Consider the following 22,755-nt stretch of genomic DNA (forward strand, 5'->3'; position numbering starts at 1 on the left):
TGATTTTCACTACAGAGCCACACAATGTGGAGAGCTTTAAATGATGTCTGATTGATGCGCCGATTTTATGTAAATATGATTAGGAGCGGCCCTTCCGCTTTCTCGTGCTATGTAAATGTGGTTTAAATTGCACCAGCGCGCCTCCATTTACCAAAACCCCCAGCAGGCTGTGGTGCCATGCCTCCCAGTCATCCATTCAGAGATGGTGAAAATGAACCGCTGACTGCCTGACAATGCTCTAGGCGCTGGCAGAAGCTGGAGGGCACGGAGCAAGACTCACTGGTGAAATATGAATATGCCTCCTTCACCATACAGCACCTGCAAGAATTTCAGCGGTCGGTGTGTGTGTGTGTGTGTGTGTGTGTGTGTGTGTGTGTGTGTGTGTGTGTGTGTATTAGGCAGATGCATTCCACACAGTGTCACATGTGGAACAGACATAAAAACACAAAAGATTTACATGCATGACCCCTCCTACTAGAAGCCTGCCAGCTTGGTCCCAAGGCTTTGTATTCCCCGGAAGGCTTTATACGACTGCATCACTTTGCCTGCAGCTATTGTACCCTGTCTACCCCTCTGGTTAAAACGAAGCAGACTTTAGAAACCACAATGAAAACCCCCAGAGAAAACAAGTTGCCACTCAAAGTGATTTTTTTCCCTCTCACCCTTGATACAGCTCTGTGTTTCACATCCAAAAATAGTTGCGCTGGCTCTGTGATCAGAATATGTAGCTGTTGAATGTACTATTCACGGGATGATATTTTCACTGACTTGTCTTTGTATGTTTTCCCATGCATGTGTGCGTGTACATCAGTTGAGCCTGCTGAGCTGACGCTGTCGGGTTCGTTAACAGCAATTGAGGGGCAAGAGTTGAATCTCAGCTGCTACACCACCTCCAGCAATCCCCCCGTCGACATCCGCTGGTGGCTGGGCTACAAGGAGCTCAACAACACTTCTGTTGCTATGGAGGAGGTGGGACTACACGGGACGCAATTTGCACAACGCTGAAATTCATCCATGCAGTCCTATGACTAGTTAACATCCTGGTCGATTTACACAGAATACTGAAAAAGGTTGTGTTTATATATATATATATATATATTTATTTATTTTTATGAATAGATAGGCAAAAGGCATGGAAGCTAATGTACAAAAACATTTCCTTTCAGTCAAGCTTGCCTTCAGGGTATCAACAAAAAACTATAAAAATGCCTCCTATTGCATTAAAAGAATCCTCAATAATGCAATGTGACCTCATGTGAACCGTTATAGATGAAAGAAAACAGTATGACCATGAGCTGTCTCTGGATAGGCCTGCTGCAGCTTTGCAAATGAATCATCCGATTCCAAAAAGAGTATTCTGCTGCTCTTCTCCTCTTTTGTGTATGCTAATAAGATCAAAGTGAATAAAAGCTGACACAGAAGATGAGTATTATTAAACAAGCTCTTTATTCATCTGGTAGCAGCATTTTCATTTGATCTTACACAAGGCACTCACTGTGCCGTATGCGAGCTTTAATGCATGCGACACAGTGTGAGGCGAATGAAGACTGACGCTCCTGTCCAGTGTCTTTGTTAGTCTTTCTGACTGTGGCTTTTACAGTAATTACCACAATAATAGCTTTAATAACCAGATGTGCTGCAAAGGCATGACCACTATCAGGCAGGTGCAAAATGACACTTGCCTCAATTTATAACAGTGTGCAAAGCCGGAGAGTCAGATGAATATACTTATTTATCACAGACCATGCACAACATCAGTTATTACAGTGGCTAATTTGCCATCTGTATTCGCCAAGACAAACCAGCGAGGGTTGTTTTTCTCACAGACCCCCCCCCCCCCCCCCCCCCCCCCACACACACACACACACGCACGCGCACACACACACACACACACACACACACACACACACACACACACACACACACACACACATACAACTAAGTAAGGATGCCAGACCAAGACTGTCTGTCCCCCAAAACTGTCAGATGTTCTTTGTGTCTGCAGGGAGACAACGGTGGGATGACAATCATGTCCAACATGACCCACCGGGTCTCCAGGGAGGAGCACGGGATGAAGCTCACCTGTGAGGCTTTTAACAAGGGAACACATTTCTCCAAAACCCAGAGCGATGAACTCAGTGTCTACTGTAAGTGACTTTAAGTTTTCTAAGTAAGCGTGGTTTCTTGAATTCCTTTGATATTAGTGTACATAATTGCCACAAGAAAACTTCATGGAGAATAAAACTTTGATTCCAGCATTGTTCTGAAGGGTTAATGAAACTGTACAGTCCAGTAAACAAAACAATTTTCACAATAGCATTGTGCACCTAAACGTGTAGTGAGGGTGTGCTGGGAACAGCTAGCAGAGGCCCCAGTCTGCGAAATCTTCAACGCACACCTCCGGCAGAGCTTCAACAGCATTCCGAGGGAGACTGGGGACATTGAGTCCGAATGGACCATGTTCAGCATCTCCATTGCAGCCGCAAAGTGGTTGGTGCCTGCAGTGGTGGTAATCCCCGAACCAAATGGTGGACACCAGAGGTGAAGGGAGCCACCAGGCTGAAGAAGGAGTCCTATCGGGCTTGGTTAGCCTGTGGGACTGGCTGACAGCTGACAGGTATCGACAGGCCAAGAAGGCCAAGACAGGCCAAGACCTCAGAAGGTCTGCTAGATGATGTTAATGCAGCACTACGGACGATACCTACAGCCACGATTACCGACTAACAAGTTGATCTACAATACGGCAGCAGTGATCAGTGAGATGCTTGGCTACAAGTTGAACAGCCACAAGGGGCAGTACCCTCCATGGAGAAGGAGGCTAGAGGCTAAGATCAAGGTAGCACAGAGGGAGGTTAGCCAACTATCGGAGTTGCAGAAAGGCGCGATGAGGAAGGTGCCTAAGAAGTACAGGAAGCTGTCCATACCTGAGGCCTTGGAAACTGCCAAGCAATGACTCACAGCCTTGGCCAGCCGCTTGAGGAGGTACATCAGAGAGATAGAAGGCAAGAGAATAAACCAGCTGTTCTCCACAGAACCAGCCAAGGTGTACTTTTCAGTGGCAGGGGAACAATATGAGAACAGCACCACCAAGGCTGGAGGCAGAACAATACTGGAAGAGCATACGGGAGAAGGACGCAACCCATAACGGCAACCCATAACGGCAATACTCAGTGGCTAGTGGATCTGAGGGCAGACCACAGCGACCTCCAGTAACCATCACAGTGGCAGATATCCAAGAAAGGGTCTCCAGTATGAAGAGTTGGACAGCACCAGGTCCTGACATGGTTCACGCCTACTGGCTGAAGAAGCTGACTGCACTCCACGAGCGCCTGGCAGCACAAATGAACCAGCTGCTAGTTAACGAGAGACACCCAGAATGGCTAACCGAAGGCCGGACAGTCCTGATCCTCAAGGACCCCCAGAAGAGACCGGTCCCCTCCAACTACCGACCAATAACCTGCCTCAGCACCACATGGAAGCGCCTGTCAGGCATCATAGCGGCTAAGATGAACAGGCACATGGGTCAATACATAAGCGGGGCACAGAAAGGGATGGGCAAGAATACCAGAGGCGCAAAACACTTGCTACTGGCAGACAGAACAATCAGCCGAGACTGCAGGACCAGACTGACCAACCTGTGCACTGCCTGGATTGATTACAAGAAGGCCTATGACTCAATGCCCCACACCTGGATCCTGGAATGCCTAGAATTGTACGAGATCAATGGGACCCTGAGAACCTTCATCAGGAACTCAATGGGGATGTGGCGGACAACACTAGAGGCCAACTCCAAGCCCATAGCGCAAGTCACCATCAAGTGCGGGATCTACCAAGGAGATGCTCTGTCCCCACTGCTGTTCTGCATAGGCCTTAACCCCCTCAGTGAGATAATTGACAAGACTGGCTAAGGATACCGACTACGGAACGGAGCAGTTGTCAGCCACCTCCTGTACATGGATGACATCAAGCTGTATGCCAAGAGTGAACGAGACATTGATTCACTGATCCACACCACCAGGATATACAGCAATGACATCGGAATGTCGTTCGGGCTGGAGAAGTGTAGTTGGATGGTAACAAAGAGAGGGAAGTTAGTCAGAACTGAGGGGATCAAACTACCAGAAGGCAACATTGCAGACATAGAGGACAGTTACAAGTACCTGGGGATCCCGCAGGCGAATGGGAACCATGAAGAGGCCGCTAGGAAAGCTGCAACCACCAAGTACCTGCAGAGGGTCAGGCAAGTCCTGAGGAGTTAGCTGAACGGTAAGAACAAGATCCGGGCTATCAACACCTACGCCCTGCCCGTGATCAGGTACCCTGCTGGGGTAATAGGCTGGCCAAAGGAGGAGATGGAAGCCACTGACATCAAGACAAGAAAGCTCCTTACCATGCATGGAGGGTTTCACCCCAAGTCCAGGGGTGAGGCTGTGAGGCCACAGTCCAGGATGAGACAAGGAACATCCACGAATACATCACAAAGATGGCCCCAACTGACAGCGTGCTCAATGAATACCTCAGGCAGCAGAAACCCAAGAAAATAGAGGAAGGCGAGGAACCATCATGGAAGGACAGACCCCTACACGGTATGTACCACCGGCAGATAGAGGAGGTGGCTGATATCCAGAAATCCTACCAGTGGCTGGACAAAGCTGGACTGAAAGACAGCACGGAAGCACTAATCATGGCAGCACAGGAACAAGCACTAAGCACAAGATCCATAGAGGCTGGGGTCTATCACACCAGGCAGGACCCCAGGTGCAGGCTGTGTAAAGATGCTCCAGAGACAATCCAGCACATAACAGCAGGGTGTAAGATGCTAGCAGGCAGGACATACATGGAACGCCATAACCAAGTGGCCGGCATAGTGTACAGGAACATCTGTGCTGAGTATAACCTGGAAGTCCCGAGGTCAAAATGGGAGACGCCCCCAAGGGTATTGGAGAATGACCGAGCTAGGATCCTGTGGGACTTCCAGATACAGACGGACGGTGGTGGTGGCTAACCAACCGGACATAGTGGTGGTAGACAAACATCAGAAGACGGCCGTAGTGATCGATGTAGCGGTTCTGAATGACAGCAACATCAGGAAGAAGGAACACGAGAAGATCGAGAAATACCAAGGGCTCAAAGAAGAGCTCGAGAAGATGTGGAGGGTGAAGGTGACGGTGGTCCCAGTGGTAATCGGAGCACTAGGTGTGGTGTCTCTCCGCTTACTTGATGTTTTGTTGCACTGAAAATATAATCAGAAGGGTTTTTTTCTTGTCTGTGCTGCTTTAGCAGACCTAGTTAGTATACAAATGGACACACAGATGCAGGTTATTAACAAATGTGAGAAAGAACCTCTCATTAACAGAACCAAAATCAAATATATGATGAGTCTTTTTTTTTTTTCAAAGAAGCGGATCCCTAATGTTTTTCTGTTGATGTGTCAAAGACCAAAATGCTATCAAGCCTGAAAAAAAACATACATACTTCTTAATATTTTATATGTAGTTGTTAATTAATTTTTGAAAAAAATAAATTAAGTATTCCTTCATTTCCAAATAATACAAGTCAACAAAATTCATTATAAGATAAATCATGCCACCCATTTTACATGCAGCAAGAAAACACGAATGTGATTAGGGTCTAATTACACTGGGTAAGTTAATCATAAACATATAAAGATATATTAGAGGTTAATATGAAAATCCACATCTTGACTTAATGAAGTTTCATAAATACTCATCAAGCATATGTAACAAATTAAACAGCAAAATATTTAAAGAGATATTTAAATTGCAAGTAAGCTTCCAAAGCCATACCTTATTGGTATATTATTGGTAACAATATGCCAATGGATCCTATAGATAGAAAAAACTGTCATCGTTTACAGGTTTAATTGCAAAAAGAAGTCAGATGTTAAATAAACTTATATGGAACATCCTGATGCTCACCTATTATATCAGTAAAAACATTATTATAATAAATTTATGGTCTCAATTTCTCATTCCAAGTCTTATTGACATTATGTTTATAAGATAAGTAAAATATAGGATAAGGTGGTATACAGTATGCTTTTGAGTGGGGCTACATTGTGATTGACACGCTGCAACCATGCCGTGTCCCCAGTTTCTCCTTTGTGATGTCTAGTTTGAGACAAAATTCTCAAACTAAGGTTTTAAAACAGGACTTCCATGAACAATGGGTGACAGCATGGATCTTTTATATACAGTCTGCACAAGATAATAAACCCAAGAAAAAGTAGAGTAGTTACAGTTATACATTAAATGTGTCTTTTTTTTTATTTTCAGTTGAAAAAACAGCCAACACATCCTTGGTATTAAATTAACCATTGCAAAGTACCTACTTACTGGAGGCCAGCCACCACTGACACACTTAAAGAGATTGCTCTGCAGACACTAATATGGAAGCCTAATATGGAAGCCTAATGTGTCTGGGGTTTTCAGGGATGGGCAGTGGACCAATCCACAATGAGGGAAATGAAGGAGGGACACAATCTTTTGAGTGTCTATAATTAGCAAAAGTCTTTTCATTGCATTTTCTTGTATAATTTAATGTTATATTATTGTGTTTGCAATGATTTGAGGACAACTGTTTGTTTTTCCCAGGAGGGGGAAAACAAACAGCCAATTTCTGCCAATTGATTAGATAACAGAGTTTGGAGAAAAGCACCAGTGGGGACCGATGATATTTCAGGAGGTTTACTGCCACCCCGTCCCCCCCACAGTTCCAGGAAAAGTCTTTTGCAGAAATTTTTGAACTGATATTTGTATAATTGATATCAACTTCAGCTCTTTTAAAGAGACCAGTCCCTTAATACAAGATGGAAAACAGGTCTACTTAACATATTTTAAAAAAAACCCCCAAAGGAACTGATCATAAAAAATTACAATCAACAGACCCCCCTCAAAAAGTCTGGATCAATGCTCCACCTGAAGATGTCCCCTTACGTTCTGGAAGCACGGTCCATATGGTCTGTTTCGCCACTGGGGGAAATCCGAAAGCAACTTTGGCTTGGTTCAAGGTGAGAATGCACTGCCGTAAGAGCATGCCTGACTGTATATTTGTGTCGTGGTGTTTGTCGAGCCTAAACACAGAGATCTACAATCTTTCTTTGTGATTTAGGATGGAACGGCAGTGACTGGTGCACTGCAGCAGACCTCGTTTGATATGGGTGTAGCTCGAGAACTGGTCGTGGTCCTGACAGCAAGTGACAACATGGCCAGCTACCGCTGTGACGCCACGAATAAAGCAAAGAAAACCATCTCTGCATACACCAAGCTCAGGGTTCACTGTGAGTAAGACTGGAGCTTTAAGACTTGAACTTTCTCCCAGTCTAACTTAGCTGAGAGAAAAGCATTATATTAGATAAATGAATTTCACAGCAGATTTGATTTGCTGCATTTTATATCCTTCATCTTGAAATAATCAATGAGTCAAAATTGAATTTTCGTGTTTACTCTGTGGTTCTCCAGTTACACCAGTAAGTATGAAGATCACAGCCCAACAAGAGGTACTTCGTCAGGGTGAGGCGCTAATCCTGGAGTGCCAGGCTGGAAGCAGCAGTCCGATGGCAAACATCTCCTGGATCTTGGGCCCATTAAGGTTTGCCTAGTCAGTAGGCTAAAGGGGACATAACAGAAAAAGCTCTTATGTAAAATCAGATCCCCAATTCACTATCAGAATGAGTCTGAATGATTGATGTTTATCCTATTAAATGAGGAGAAATGATAACTGTGTGGTGCACTTGAAGTCCTTTATTAATTGGATTTACTGGTTGGCAATTGTGTCGTAGGTTGCAGGGAGTCGAGGAGGAACCCAGGGATGCTGAGTTTGGTGGCATTTCAGTGCACAGTTCTCTGTCTCTGAATCTGACTTCACAGCATCACAACCAGAAGGTCATCTGCCAGGCCTACAGCCATGTTTTGGCAGAGGGGACCAACATGTACTATAAGCTCAATGTGCTTTGTAAGTAGAAGGTGAATTGTTTGCTCACGTCTCTCTCTCTTTTTTTTTCTCATTCTTTCCTGTCACTGACTGAGAGATTTGGGTTGCATCATTCTTAAATGATGCACAATGATGATCATTAATGACGTGGATCAAAAAGTAGTTTGCTGATGTGACTTTGCAGAATGTGTGTTCAATATAATTTTTTTTGTTTACCGGAAACCTTTGTTGTGAGTTGTGGGTCTGTTGAGCTCTGTGGCAATGTGTCCTAATTGTGCATTTGCTTTGCTGCATGGCCATGTTTGTCTTTGATGCCATTTCACAGGCAGCAGCCAGCCACTGTTTCAAAGCTTGGTGCTGTGTATGAGCATGAAGGAATGTCACTGTGTGTTTGTGCAGAGCTGCCGTTGGACAACAGTACTGTCACTCGTTGTTTTAATGCCTGTCCCTCTTCCTCCTGTGCTGCCTTACTCCCCCGTCCTCTAAGTGTGTGAAGTTAGTAAGATCTGGAATTATTGGTGGGATGTCGACTTTCTACTTGTTTGACTCTCATTAGTGTCTCTTCGTGCTTTCACGTCCAACATGTTTTGTGTGTCTTTGTGCTCACTCTTGGTGGTTCTGTGGCACTGACTTTATATCCTTGCCACTGATCTATTTGCTTAGTATGAATCCAATTCACTGTAGCTGTATTTTATTTTATTTTATTTTTTTGTGCTGCTTGTCTGTCAGACCCACCAGAATTCAGCCCAGACCAACCAACAGAGGTGCAGGTGCTTGAGGATGACATGGCAGTCATCCCACTGCTGGTCTCAGCTAACCCAGAGGAGGTCTCCTGCATTTGGCTGCACCGCAGGGAGAAGCTGGTCAAAGGTGATCTAGGGTTGTGTGATGGCTCTATAAACCAGGTCCTAGTTGAGCTGAGCCAGCAAGTAAGCACTCAGCTCTGCCATTCAGGGTCTGAATAAAACATGGCAGGTTAGCCAGCATGGGACCCTGCCAAATGTGATTCTCATTACTGCTCTAATGTATGCAGTCTAAATGAGGATTGCTGTCTCCCTGAATACAACACAACAGTTCTAAACCTGGCTTCTCCTCCTGGCCAGTGTCACCAGGGCCCTGCTGCACCCACTCTCTTTTTCTGTTAGCTCCATTATACAACAGCACTATAAAATGACTATTTTAAATGCAAAAATGCACCTATTACATTTTAAGCGCTGTGGAAAAGAAGGTGTCTCTCTCTCACAGTCTATTGTTGGCTTGATGTGAGAATCCGGCCAGACCAATCAATAATTAGACGTCACTTAGAGACCAGTGGCCAGAGGACATTCAGTTGATGAGCATGTAATGAATACTTAATTTACCATTGCTTTTTACGTCTGTGTGTGCGTGTGTCTGTGTGTGTTTTGGTAGAGGAAGATTACCGCTATCACTGGTTAGATGACCACTCACTGGAGATCAGGAATGTGTCAAGGAACGATGCCGGAGTTTACGCCGTCAAGTGTGAAAACGATGAAGGCGCAAACGAAATCTCCATCACGCTGGACGTTCAGTGTAAGACCCTGCACACAGGAAATGGACGAGCTCGTGTGAATCTTTAGATTTGCATACACTTTCTGATGTTGTTCTGTTGCTCCTATACCTTTTGAAAGGGAGCAAACATTTTATAGAAGTTAATGAAAGTGCCCCAAGAAGCCAACTACAATGGCAAAGGAGATTTTTAAACAATGATTGAGATGGTAACTCTTTATTGAATAGGTTTCCTTCTTTAAATAGAGAACGAGCAGAATTTCTCTTGCCTGTTTTGTAAATTGAATTTGAATCGGAACAGTATGACTGCTTTTGAACTCGACAGTGTGCATCCACACATGCTGACAACAACTCTGACTTCTAGTTCCTCCCCGCCAAACGTACCTCATTCATTAGACCTCCATGCAAGGCCATCCACCACCACTGCTGCCCCAGGCCCAGCCTCAAGCTCTAGGCCCTCTGCCCCGATACTGATGATTTAATAATAGGAATGTGGAAAATGTAGGTCTGCCTGATTCACTAAAGCCCATGGTACATGCCTAATGGATTCTGCCATCTTGATCTGACTGGGCTTGACAGTTGTAGATATTCATTATGTATGGAGAATTGTGGTAGCTTTTATGTGTGGCGGTGTAAGCCACTTATTGGTGTCGTTCTTGGTTAGGAGACCAACATGGGTGGATTCCACAAACCCAGAGGTCTGTGTCTTGCTAGCGTTTCCCATCACTGTTCCTCGAGAGTGAACATAGGTTTAGACAAGTAGGCACTAATGGCTTTATTGTTGCAAGTACACGGCACCCATGGGATGTATGAAAAGCTTGTGAGGCAGAGGCGAACAAAGAAAAGAGGTGTAGTCATGCAGTGAGGAAGAAGATATAGCGTATATGTAGAATGATTGTATATGTATAAAAATGGCAAACTGGAGGGTCACCAGGTTACCCTACTCCTCTTGTTTGTTTCATCACTATCACACCTTCATAGGTCACATGACCAGATGTCTGTTACAGACACATCTATAAGAAGAACAGATGCTCTTACTGTGTTTCTTCCTTTCTCTTTCTTGTTTTGCTTATTTAGTTATTCCATCTGCTTAACTCATGTCCATATTTGATTTATTTTTATTTTTGTTGTGTCCCCTTTTCCCTTTAGCTAATCACTTCCCTATTTATATGTTAGCCAGACTGCCTTTATGCTCTTTATTGTCTCACTGTCAGCTTTCCAATGAGTTTTTATTGTTGTTTTGTGTGTATGACCTTTACCTGTTTCTGCCTTGTTGACAGAGCTTGTTTTAAGTAAGTGCGCTTCATTAGTATTTTTGGATTTTTTTTTCCTTTCTGATGCTTTTCTCTTGTTTTATTTTTTTGACTAATGACCATACAGAGAATGAACTCAAGCCTGATAGTTAAGTAGTGGAGTTGAGACTTTGCTTGGTCTCCTCTGCGACCCCTGTGTTTTCAATTCTTGGTCTTGGTTATCACCTAAAGAAGTTAATGACATTGTATCCAAAGCACAGTGGCCAATTATAATGGGTTTATGAATATTTGCAAAGGCAAACTGGTGTAAGAGTAATTACAGCAATGCAGCAAGCCTGTTTAATGGTTTGCCAAATGATTTGTCCCTGGTTGACATTGCTCCTGCCGTAACCTTATTCCTTTTTTCTTACCCTCAGATGCTCCAAGTGTCAAAGCAGAGAAAGAGCCGGTGTTCGTGAACCTGGGGGAAACAGCAGATCTGATATGTGTGGCAGATGCGAACCCGATTATAGCTGGCATGTTCTCTTGGAAATGGCTGGTGAGAGCCACATATATAAAAAAAAACGTACACAGAAGCAGTCATCCCCTAAATGACCTTCCTTTTATCTGGCTTCCTTTCTTGCCATTTTTTTACTGGCCTTTGCAAATGCCCAGATGCACCATATTTCACTGGCTCTAACTATCCTTCCACCCCACCTCTTCCTGCTCCACGCTCAGCCCAAATCCAGAAAAATAGCTTTCATTACTGCTGCGTGACTAAAGGGCACATTCGTCAATGTGGCGTGGTCTCTGTATCTACCGATGCCGACCAGTCTTAACCCACCCCCTGGCAGTCGTGTGTGCGTGTCACTTTCAACCTGCATGGCCCCTCCTTCTCTCTTTTCCTGTGGCTCTCTAGCCTTTGGCATTATTCTTCTCCTCTTCTCAGAGCTTGTTCCATTGAGTGCCCTTCCCATCCAGACCCCAGGCCCTGATGGTTTCCAGCTCAGCTCTTCCTCACAATCTACCTGTCTAGCTCTCATCCATCTAGACAGGTAGGGGAGGCAGATGTGTGCTGAGGGATAGCGGCTGTCGTCTTCTTATCCTGCCTCACTCTATCTTTGACAGGGAGAGGAGGAGGTGGAGATGGGCGAGGAAACCCAGGAAGACGAATCAGGCCTTCTGACCATCTATAATGTGACTCGGGCTCACGCTGGTAGTTATGAGTGCCTAGCCAATAATGGCATAGAACCCCCTGCCAGTGCACATATACGGTTGGTTGTGCAATGTGAGTTTTGTATTCGGTTTTCACTGTGAGAAGGCGATAAAACATTTCCATTTCCTCGCTGTGTGGTATCTGCAAGAATAATCTTCTATGCCCATCTTGTCATATATAGTTAAACCAGAGCTTCGTAAAGGTCCCCAATGGAGAAAGGTAGCAAGCAGAGGGGATGGCACTAGCACAGCTGAAATTGTGTGCCAGGCAGAGGGCGTTCCTCGTGTCGACTTCTCTTGGGAAAAAAGTGGTGTACTCATGGATTTTGAAAATCCCAGGTTGGAGAATTGAATATGTTAATTGTTTATGCTTGTGCTAAATTTGTATAATAAAAATAACTTCAAGTCAAATATTATATGCTACACTATTTTGCAATTTTTTAATATGTCATTGCTAAATCCAGATTTAGTGCTTTTGATATTTTTTACCTGTTCAACACTTTTTTGTGTCAAGCTGAGTAACATTAAAATGCAAAATGTGTGTCTGTATGCTAAGGATTTGTCTTTCTCTATTGTGTTTCTCTGGTTGTGTTTGTGTGCGTACGTTCATGCTACAGGTATGAGGAGATGATAATGAGGGAAGGCTCCTTTCACACCAGCACAGTTCGAGTGGTAAACGTGAGCGCAGTTTTGGACTACGCTGTCTTTAGCTGCACTGCACGCAACTCGCTTGGGGAAGACAAGCTAGACATCCAGCTCATCAGCACAAGTACTGAATCGCTATTTTTGTTTCCTGTGTGTGTGTAAGCCTATCTCTGTAGAGAGTTATAGGACTGAATCTTTCAAAGAAATTAACAGTATGTAATTTTTATTGTAGTTTGATTTTAATGGAGAGAAATCCAGAAAAAAACATACATTACATAAAAAGTTAGAAATTGATTTGTATGCCACTGAGATACGTATTTGATCCCCGAGCAAAACATGGCTAGGTACTTGGTGGAGAAACCCTTACTGCCAAGCACTGCAATGATATGTTTCTTGTAGATGATCACCAGGTTTGAACACACCTCAGGAGGGATTTGGGGCCGGTCTTCTTTACAGAAAATCTCTTAGTCCTTTAGGTCTCTTGGCTGCTGCTTGGCAACTCAAAGTTTCAGTTCCCTCCACAGATTTTCTTTCCATCTTCACTCCACAGGAACCTCAATGCGATGAAGTCATCCTGGATCCTTAGGGGAAAAACAGCACTAAAGCAAAGGTTTCAGCCTCTGTGGTTGACTGTAGGGATGCTGTTCTCTGGGTCGTAATAAGCATAATAACTGTGTTACCAATGGTGTTCTTGGTGATTGTGGTCCCTTCAGATCTGACTTAGAGTAGCTGATGGTAAATGATCAAACTCAGTGGTTATGGCTCAACATGTAGGGATTATTCATGGTTTATTGTTATTATCATGAATAATCATTATTCATGATTATTCATTATACTTGGTAGTGGAGGGCTATTTTTTTTCCTTTATTTCTAATTTGGCAGCGTATCACAATGACTGAGTCTGAGTGCTGCCTTGTCCAAAGTCTATCAGCTGTTTTCAGCAAAATTACAATAGTCTGGGGGAGGCACTAGACATCTAGACTTCTGTAAAGTGAAGAGAGTTGTTGCTCCTGAGAAGCAGCACTTTAAGTAAACTTATTCCACTGCTTTATCTCTACCTTATCATTTAGCCCATAGCACTACTTTACTTCTTCCTCAGATAATGCTGCAGTGATATGCTTGAGTCTGCCAGCATGCTTAGAGGTTTCTACCTTCAAGCTACCAGTGTATCTGTGCACTACCACTATTATCAGCACAGTCCAGCTTTGAGCAAAAGCCCACAGCCACAGTTGGACACATTTAATGTTTACTATAAAAACCATAAAATACAATCCAATATTGTTTTTTCCCCAGTCACTTTCTTTTCTTTTCTTTTCCTTTTTTTTTTTTTTTTTACAGCTGTGAATATTCATAATTTATCTGACGCAGTGATAATACATTTTATATGCTTCCTTATCATTGTAGAGCCTGAGAGGAGGAGAGCTTTTTTCCTCTTGTAGCATGGTGCTTTTTGGATTTGAAGGAGACGAGATCCAAATAAGGCTGACCTCTCTGCCCTGGAATCTTATGAGCAAAGCTGATAGCGGGAATTATTTACTTTGCAAACTGGGCTGAAGCCCGGAGCCATAGACGAGCAGAGCATCCTTCTTATGTTGCTACGCTACTATCTCTCCTCCTTTTCCCCTCCACTATCTCTCCCTCTGCCCCCCAAAAAACCAACCTCCTTTTTTTTTCTTTTTTTTTTCTTTTTTCTACGCTCCAAATGCCAAATAATCCACTTTTGCTTTACTACCCTGACTGAAGTTATGCCCTGTGTCAGACTGAAGACCTGGATTGCTTACACTGACCTTTGTTCACAATACTGATAATAATCAAGAGGCTTCATCCTTCACTGCAGAACATTTTTGGATAAAATGGATAAATCAGCTAGTTTATGCTGAGAAAGACCAGCTAAAGCTAAATCCCATGTTTACTCATCGCTTATACAACAAAGGGCAAGCAAGAGCAAATGAGGAGTGATGCAAAACTGCTGCTGTCGGGAAATATGAGGGTTTTTTAAGCCTTTTCGCTAAACTTTGACAAAGAATAAACTGTTGGAAAAAATAAACAAGCTTTTAAAGCTTTCCGACAAATTTTAACCACAATGATCATCTCTCTTCTGGCCTGTTTACCGTCATTGGTTGTTCCCAGTTTTCTTGATTAAACATTCCAGACTAATATACCTGGAGTGATGTGTCATGAGGGCACAGCATGAAATTAAACTGCAAAAAAATAAAGCGAGCATTTTGTTCTGAGGTAAACAGTTATACACAGTATGGGTGCAGTATATCAGACAAAATGATTTTGTTCCTAACACAGCTGTATGACAAATGGGGAAAGTGAGAGTACCCCTAAGTGATTTTTCTTTCTATTTTCCTTTTGTCAAAAAATAAATAAATAATGGAAATGAAATAAAATTTAAAAAAAAAAACATCAGCTCTGAACTCATGTTTATCATTTTGTCTGTTTTTAACAGCTCCATTAAAAAGAAGGCGGCACCAGTCTAATCCACAGTAGCTCTTCATGCCTGCGAATGGAATCACTCGACTATATAATGGCACACATCTCAGTTTCTTAGCACCTAAAGCCTTTTCAAACAGCCCCCTGTTGAGTGACGGTGTTCAGCTCTCTCACAAAAATTGAGCGCACGCTTGCTTCTTCTTCCTTCTTTCTTTGTTTTTCTTCTTTTTTCATTTTTCTGCTTTTTCTTTTACCCTCAGATCACCCAGATCCCCCTTCATCGTTTCGCCAAGTCAGTGTTGGCCATGACTCTGTCACTCTTGAATGGATACCCGGCTTCAATGGTGGTTTGCAACAGAGATTCCGCATCAGGTGAAAGAGCCAAGAAACGATGTCAGATGAACAAGGGTGGGGTTTTTTTTCGGAGTCTCAAAGAATTGTACTTGACTAACTGTTTTGGTTGACAGGTACTGTTGGGATCAGTCTGTCAGTTTCCTGTATGTGGATGTCTTCCCTCCCAGTGAGACAACCTTTACTGTTACTGGTCTGCAGCCTGTCACCACTTACAACTTCTCTGTCAATGCCCTTAATGCAATAGGAGAGAGCGAATATGCTGACAACAATGCAGTACTGACCATCACCACTAAGGGTCAGTTTGGAGTAACCCCACTTTAGGGTTGAACAGCACAAGCACCTGATAGTCTGAGATCTAATTAACAAATGTGCATTTGCGGTCCTATTTTATTTTGTCTGTAGAGAGGCCAGATTCAGATGAGGACCCATCAGATATAGACCCAGCCTCACAGGGTAAGTCTTTTACACAGCAGCTACCTTCATTTGGCTAAATCATGTTAATATATGCACCTCCAATGCTTTTAATGTTTGCTGTAAAAGTGTGGTTGTCATGGCACCCACCCATACTTTTTCCCCTCTGCTAGTTTTTAATCAATAAAGACAATTGAGTGAGTGGTCGGGCCTGTCTCAGTCAGTTTTTATCTTTGCAAATTTCCATATTACTTCCTCTGCACAGAGATAATATTTCTAATGTTTTGCAAACTAGGTGGAAGTGGACTGCCAGTCTATTTGACTGTGGTGTTGACAGCAGTATTAGGAGGCCTGCTGGTGTTTAATTTGATTGGTTGCTTCTTTGGACTAAGGTGGAAAAAGAGGCAAGGTCAGACAGGTAAACATAATTATATTCCCATCAGTGGATGTTAAAATGTTTCTTCCACGGCGCTCTGTCATCGCGTTGTTCTGATTCCTCACATACCTCCACAGCAATATCACTGAGCCACGATACAACTGTCAGCTTAGCCTCTCGCTCTCGCCTCATCTCTTTATGTGCCTTTTTTTTCTATTTGTCAACCCTGTCTCTTCTCCTCTTCCTCACTACATAGGCCTCCACCCTCCCCGTCACATTAATCCTTCAAAGCTGTCACCCCTGTGTTTCATATATATCTGTTATTTCATTTGCTATCATTATGTCCGTCCTCTATCGCTTTTATTGTCTCTTCCCATTTCTTCTTCACTCTAACTGTCAAGGTCTCTCCTTCAAGATTTTTTTTTCTCACCTGCCTTTTGGTTTTCACATAGATTTTTTTTCTTTTTCTTTTTTCTTTACAGCCTACTCGTCATTCATTCACTCTCACTCTCGTCTTTTACATTTCTCTGATTATCTTGGCTTCTCTTTTGTATCCCCAGCAGCGGGCAGCAGGGACAGTGTGTTGGATGGAAAGAAGAAAGAAGATGAGGGGTAGGTTCAGGCCCTGTCATAAGAAGTAATAAAAATACCAACCAAATCCACTCAAGTAAGTCTGAGCCCTCATCCACCCGCTCATCCGTGGACAAAAAAACTCCCCAGAAAACAGCCAGGCAGGCAAAAACAACAAGTCTCTCAATATCCCGTTTATATTAGTGTCAATAAACCCGCACCGCAACCCTGCAACAAATGGATACACATGCCACATAATGTATTGTTATTAAGAAGTTAATGTATGCAGGAAACAAGCTGCTGTGCGTGGTGAATGCTTTGTAACTCTGAATTCACACTGGGGACTAATTACTACAAGTTGCGGGGAAATAAATCGTGGGCTGGCAGATGACAAAGTGTGATTCCACCGTGCAGGTCAAGTCAATCAACTGCGGGAAACTCCAACAAGTACGAGAGCAGAGAGATGATCAACGCGGCAGCCCAGCGCACGCTGCTCGTTGACTCTGGATCAGAAGCGGACAGCAACGTGTACGAGAGCTATGCGGAGGTGGGAACCCGAGAGAGGAGGCAAAGAGCAGAAAGTGAAAAGGGCAATTGAAAAATATGCGAAGACACAAAAAAGGTTGCGTAAACAGATGAAGGAAGGAAAGAGGTTATGCACAGGGTGAGGAATACTGGCAGGAGAGGAAGCGGAGAATTCAGCCATAACATGGGAAATTGATAGATAAGCTAATGAAACCTTTAGCAGTGCAGAGAGATGGAACAGAGATCGATACATCACAATTAGCATTCAAAATACATATCGATCTTGGAGAAATTATCATTTTGTACTTTAAAGAGGCCAACGGGGATTTGAACCTTGGAGAAAACAGTTTAGTGTAGTAAAAAGAAAACATAACACTGCTGTCAGAACAGGATGGATCTGCAAACACCTTACACTGATTTGCCTATAAACATATTTAACATATAATGATAACTAGTTTTGAATAGAAGGTTTGGTGTGATTGGGCCAGATTTTCAGCCTGTTTGCAACATTTTTAAGATAAAAAACTGTTTCTGTTAGTGTGTGGATGCCAATGACTTCTCCATTTGATAACAGGGATTACATACCCTTTGTCTTCACTTCCCATGTTTTCCTAAACAGGCAGGAATCCATGATGGGAATCTTCAAAATGTGTTGCGAGGTTATTTCTAGACAAAAGTGGCGACAGAAATAGGTTGAATCATTTCTTTAAAAAATTCACAGTAGCCTCCATCCCTCCATTGATGAGAAACATCTGGAATTGCTATTAAAGGGAAGTTATCGAAGGTCATGGCTGATGAGCTGATGCTATCGCTTCTGTCTCATATTCTGCAGGAATGTTCCCATTATTATTATCCCACCGGTGTCTACACGCCACATCTCAGCCCCCCCCCTGAGGAAACACGTGGACTTGGTAAGACGCAAACGTGGCTCAGAGCAGTCAGGCCAGTAAACACCTCACAGCCTAAATATCATGCTACATTTAGAGTCTATATCTGACCTTGTTCTAATGCAGCACATTTACAGTATTTCCCGATTGTGTTTTCGCCATGCGTTCTATGTGCTCTACAAGATGTCATCCGTCGCCCCGTCGACCATTTGTATGAAGATGTGGGTATGTACCAGGACACAGCGGCTCCCTCTCGTCCTCCCCCTTCAGTTGTGTTTGAACACAAACTGAGTCAACAAAGGAACGAATGGAGATTGCCAACCCGCCCTCGGGTGTGTAAATAAACACACACCCTGTTATAAAATATCTTTGATTTGAACATTATTTACTTGCGATAAAACCGTAAAACACACAATACACGTGTCACCTAACATACATCTAACGTGTCTCTGCAGGGTGCTGAGAGAACGAGGCAGTTCATGGCTGTTCACCAACCGCAGAGAGATTCTGATCTTCCCTTTGAGCTACGAGGAGAGTTAGTTTAGTAGTCGAACAAATTCTATACGGTACGGCTTGTGAGTCGACCGTATCCATTCAATAGAGTATTGTAAAACAGATATTCACCACTGTGTTTTTCTGTTATCATCATTCTCTTTGAATTGTATCTCACCAATCACCTTGAATGAAAAGGCAAAAACCGAGATGTGACATAATGCAAAATTTCAATTTTCAAGTGTTTTGACTTTTTTTTTGTATATTCTGATCATTTGAAATTTTCCTCAAAAGATTGGTTTGACCTAATGTACTGACTGTTACAAAAAGCTGAACAAGCTTAAAGGAAGCTGGAAGAAAGGGAATGAATAGGTTGAGGGGGGGAAAGTACAAGACCCACATGCAATCAAGGATTGTCAAACCGATGCTATTGTACAAGCTTTTTCTATTAATAAAATTCTTCATCTCCTTTTTGAGCTTGTTTTTTTCCTTCCCTGAAATCATAGTCTATTCTCCTCTTCCACTCTTGCCCCTTTCACCTTTGCCCTGCTTCTTGGAGCCAAGTGCTGGTCACTACTCACGCTCCCCTCCCCCCCATCCATCGCTTTGGCCTGCAGGTAGACATGAGTCAGTGAGACATAAAAATGGACTGACACGGCTGTGCGCTGGGGCAGAAGCAGTACAGACTGACGGTGCCACCCTGGCAGACATCATCCTTTTGACCCATCCTACATCGACATTTTCCAACATGTATCCAGATGAGAACAGTGTGCCATCCCTCCTTTGTCTCCTACAAAGAGTTTCAGATCTCACAGTTAGTCTGTGGGAATCCCTACAATGGGATTGTAGTGAGGGGTATTTAGCACAGTTATGTCTTCGGGAGGTAAAGCCATATCTAGGGCCAGGCTCTAATCCTGTTTTCTCTGGGATTGAAGTTCGGCTCGCAGCATCAGAGAGAGCGAGAGAAGGAGAAACCATGCAGGGAATTTGTCTTGCAGAGTCGTGGCGAGTGGGCAGTCAGGGAGCGATAGAGAGAGCAGAAGACAGGGTTAAGCTAAGCCGCTGCTGTGGCCACTGCTCCAAAATTCTTCTCTAGTTCAGAGAAAAGCAGTTCGCCGAAGGCTTTCACTCCACAGCCCATGCAATAGTTTTAATCTTTGTAGATATTTTTCAAAACCCAAATGGCATTACACCAGACATTTAAAAACAAAACAAAAAACAAAACAATGATGTTGACAATGAATTCTGATCAAATGTGTGAGATCTGATTGTAAAGGCAATTTAGAAGAAGAAAAAAACAAACCTCTGCAAAAATGCAAGTCTCTCTGTGACACTGTCCTTCCATTGTAAAGCATAGCAGTGCTTTTAGCTAAATTCTTACATCAGCTTTCTTTATTTCTTTTATCAGAGTGGAGACAGTGTAGATGCTAATATTCAGCAGATGCAGTGTTTACTTCACTGTTTTAGTTTAGCCTGTAAGGAAGCTAATATTTGGTAATTGTCACCTGACACAAAGTACAGCCGAGTAATGCATTTTGACCCATTCACAGTGCTTGGCCAATTAAGTGCTATTATTATCAGCTGAGCCATGCTGCTGGCTCAAAGAAATAACATACAGATAGCTTTATATTAAAGAGTTATATGAAGAGTAATACTAGTAGCACTATTTTAAGAAGACGTTTAATAACTTGTGTGTCTATCTTTCTGAAAGTGCTTTCGGAACTAATCACTCATCAGCTTAATGTACTCATATTGGCATGTTGGCCTGACAACAGCTTGGCTACATGAGTTGCTTTTCCTGCAGTGCAGTTACAGGGTACTCTTTATTTATAGTAGTGCATGTAAGCTGTAAGGAGAACAGAAGCTCTTCAAAGTTTCAATAGATCTTTTAGATTCCACCCAATATGCACAAATAGTGACTGGGTTTTCTCACATCTCTATACAAATCCGTTATGCACACACCCTTCCAGCTTCCTCTTTCCCCTCCAAGTACGTTTCATCACATCAGCATCACATAACTCTCTGCTACGGTCCAAAAATCATGGTTAGAAAGAATATGGTAAATATGGTAACTTGCTATCTTTTTTTTATTAACATCATGTGGTCTGCTCTTACTACCAAGTGCAAATTATTTCAGCAGAAATATTGACTTATATGAGGCTGGTACAATCCAAAATTTTGTCAAACCCACATATTTCTGTCTCCTCAGCGGGACGTGTGTGCCAGGAGATAAAACTAAATGTTTTACTATGATTCCTCAGTCACGCATGCTATTCTCCATCATGAACTGTTTGTCTCATTACTGAACAGTTGTTCACTTCCTGTCTGACTGCAGTTTTGTGCCAAAGCCTGTTCATAATGTATCGTTTTAGCTCAGGCAGGAACAGTAATCTGCTAAAATGAAGGCTTGACGGCTCAATATTGTATGTCAGCTTCTATTTTTCCTCATTGGCCTCGTGAACATTTGTGATGTGTTGTTTTCAGAGGATTCTCAAGAGAGCTCGAAAAGGCAGGCTGTATGAGAGCACAATTAAGTCAAAAGAGAGGGGGGGGGGGGGCAGAATTAAGCGACTAATTACCTCATTGGTTTGGTTTAACATCTTCCTTACCACTCTCAGGTAAGTGTTTGGGGAGGGGGAAAAGGTAAGATTTAATAAATCCTCTTTATTGCTTTACCTAGTTGTGCTGCCAGCTGGGAGCAAACTCAAAAATTTAACTGTAATTTCTGCAAACTCTGTCAATGCTCTCATTATTCAGAAATCAAATCAAGAAATCAAATCAAAGCAACCACAGGTTTAACAAATTAGAACATGATTTCACTGGCAGCTATCATGACTCGCTTTGTGGCCCTGCTCTCCTGTTGTTGGGAAGAAGGATGTAATTTGCCCCAACATGTGAATGATAGACTACAACTAACTAAACAGAATATTAGATAATGGAATAATATTAGCAGGTAGAAAGACAATGAATGGTTAATGTTGACAAGGTGGGAACCAAAAGCCTGCTACCTGTAATGTATATACAGTACGGTAGAACTAGTTCAGTTGGGTGTTTTTATTATTCAATCTTTTTTGTGTGGCAGTCTTCTGGGATAAATAAAGACAATGATAAGCATTATTATTATTTCAGTGTCAGAGTCTGATATGAAAGGTTTTAGGAACTTTATACTATTTTACATTTTCACATCCTGAAATCCCAGAATACAGTATCCATTTACCAGAGCCTGCTATGTTGTCATGTTTAAACAAAAAATATTGTCTCATTGTAGACTTTAGCAAATGAATACAGTAAACCTCTTCAAGGCTACTTCCCCAGTAGCCTCTTTGTGATGGCCAAACCTGTGGCCACACTCTAAAGTTGGTAACTTTTGTATTTTCATTCTTCATTTGAACATCGTAATACATTTTAGTTGCCAATAACTTTATTGATTGGTTTGGATACATTTGTTCTATTTGTAAGCGCGCACATTTAGTTTACTTATGTATTCATACTACTTAATTTCTTTGCTTTCTGACTAACTTTTGTCTTTTTATTTCTTACCTGCCATCATCCCTGGGAGTTGCTGGACAAAAGATGGTAGCCAGGGTTTGAAACCATTAAATACAAAGGAAGATAATTGGACCACACCACCACTTCCTGCTGAAGGGGGAATGTGTGTTTTTTTTAACTTTGAAAACAAAGTATTTGTATTTAATTAAATATTTGAGTTTAGGGTTTAATGGGGTTTTTTGATTTTCTTCTTTAGTGTTTAGTTTATTAACAAACTAGATTGTACTGCATCGTTTGCGATTTATGATTGTGTTTTGTTTGTTACCCCCTCATGTGTCACAATGGTCTGATCAGCCATTATATATATACCCTTGTATGTCATTTCATGTTTTAGGTCAATTGTGTATATTTGGGCAGACATTTGGTTTGTTAAGTTTGCAGTCTTTGCCTGAGTTCAGTTTTGTTTCTTTGACCTCTTTTATGAGCTCAACATTTATTAGTCTTGTAAATATAATTTTTGGGGGTTAAATAAATGGAAACTATATTTTTCTAATAATTCCTGGGCTCCTCCTGTTTTTCAACTCGGTCCATCACACTCTTTCAGCAGAATAACAGGGCTTGCCAGTTTTACAAACTGTCC

General features: G+C 42.5%; 1 protein-coding gene and 1 long non-coding RNA gene across 9 annotated transcripts in view; one reads left to right on the forward strand and one right to left on the reverse strand.

The window, feature by feature from the left end:
* nphs1 (NPHS1 adhesion molecule, nephrin) overlaps positions 1–19,083 on the forward strand; it is a 38,641-nt gene extending 19,558 nt beyond the window's left edge. For 6 of the 8 annotated variants that reach the window (XM_026185445.1, XM_026185443.1, XM_026185441.1 and 3 more), the window contains 21 exons: positions 812–969; positions 2,006–2,147; positions 6,906–7,030; positions 7,132–7,300; positions 7,482–7,611; positions 7,802–7,974; positions 8,683–8,823; positions 9,364–9,504; positions 11,150–11,271; positions 11,841–12,000; positions 12,110–12,266; positions 12,545–12,696; positions 15,272–15,383; positions 15,479–15,660; positions 15,768–15,818; positions 16,072–16,194; positions 16,713–16,764; positions 17,137–17,269; positions 18,080–18,158; positions 18,318–18,466; positions 18,590–19,083. In XM_026185445.1, coding sequence (XP_026041230.1) covers positions 812–969; positions 2,006–2,147; positions 6,906–7,030; positions 7,132–7,300; positions 7,482–7,611; positions 7,802–7,974; positions 8,683–8,823; positions 9,364–9,504; positions 11,150–11,271; positions 11,841–12,000; positions 12,110–12,266; positions 12,545–12,696; positions 15,272–15,383; positions 15,479–15,660; positions 15,768–15,818; positions 16,072–16,194; positions 16,713–16,764; positions 17,137–17,269; positions 18,080–18,158; positions 18,318–18,466; positions 18,590–18,679 — 2,741 coding nt within the window. In that variant the 3' untranslated portion in view covers positions 18,680–19,083. The remainder of the gene's footprint in view (positions 1–811; positions 970–2,005; positions 2,148–6,905; positions 7,031–7,131; positions 7,301–7,481; positions 7,612–7,801; positions 7,975–8,682; positions 8,824–9,363; positions 9,505–11,149; positions 11,272–11,840; positions 12,001–12,109; positions 12,267–12,544; positions 12,697–15,271; positions 15,384–15,478; positions 15,661–15,767; positions 15,819–16,071; positions 16,195–16,712; positions 16,765–17,136; positions 17,270–18,079; positions 18,159–18,317; positions 18,467–18,589) is intronic. The other 2 variants (XM_026185442.1, XM_026185447.1) reach the window with 2 other exon arrangements.
* On the reverse strand, positions 12,767–22,189 carry LOC113032501 (uncharacterized). The gene is made up of 3 exons (XR_003273887.1): positions 22,167–22,189; positions 17,833–17,913; positions 12,767–13,153 (listed from the first exon to the last, which is right to left on the reverse strand). It is a non-coding gene; the product is annotated as an uncharacterized LOC113032501 (long non-coding RNA).
* Between the last annotated feature and the right edge of the window lie 566 nt (positions 22,190–22,755).

This window comes from Astatotilapia calliptera, chromosome 11, assembly GCF_900246225.1.
Source record: "Astatotilapia calliptera chromosome 11, fAstCal1.2, whole genome shotgun sequence".
Taxonomy (NCBI): Eukaryota; Metazoa; Chordata; class Actinopteri; order Cichliformes; family Cichlidae; genus Astatotilapia; species Astatotilapia calliptera.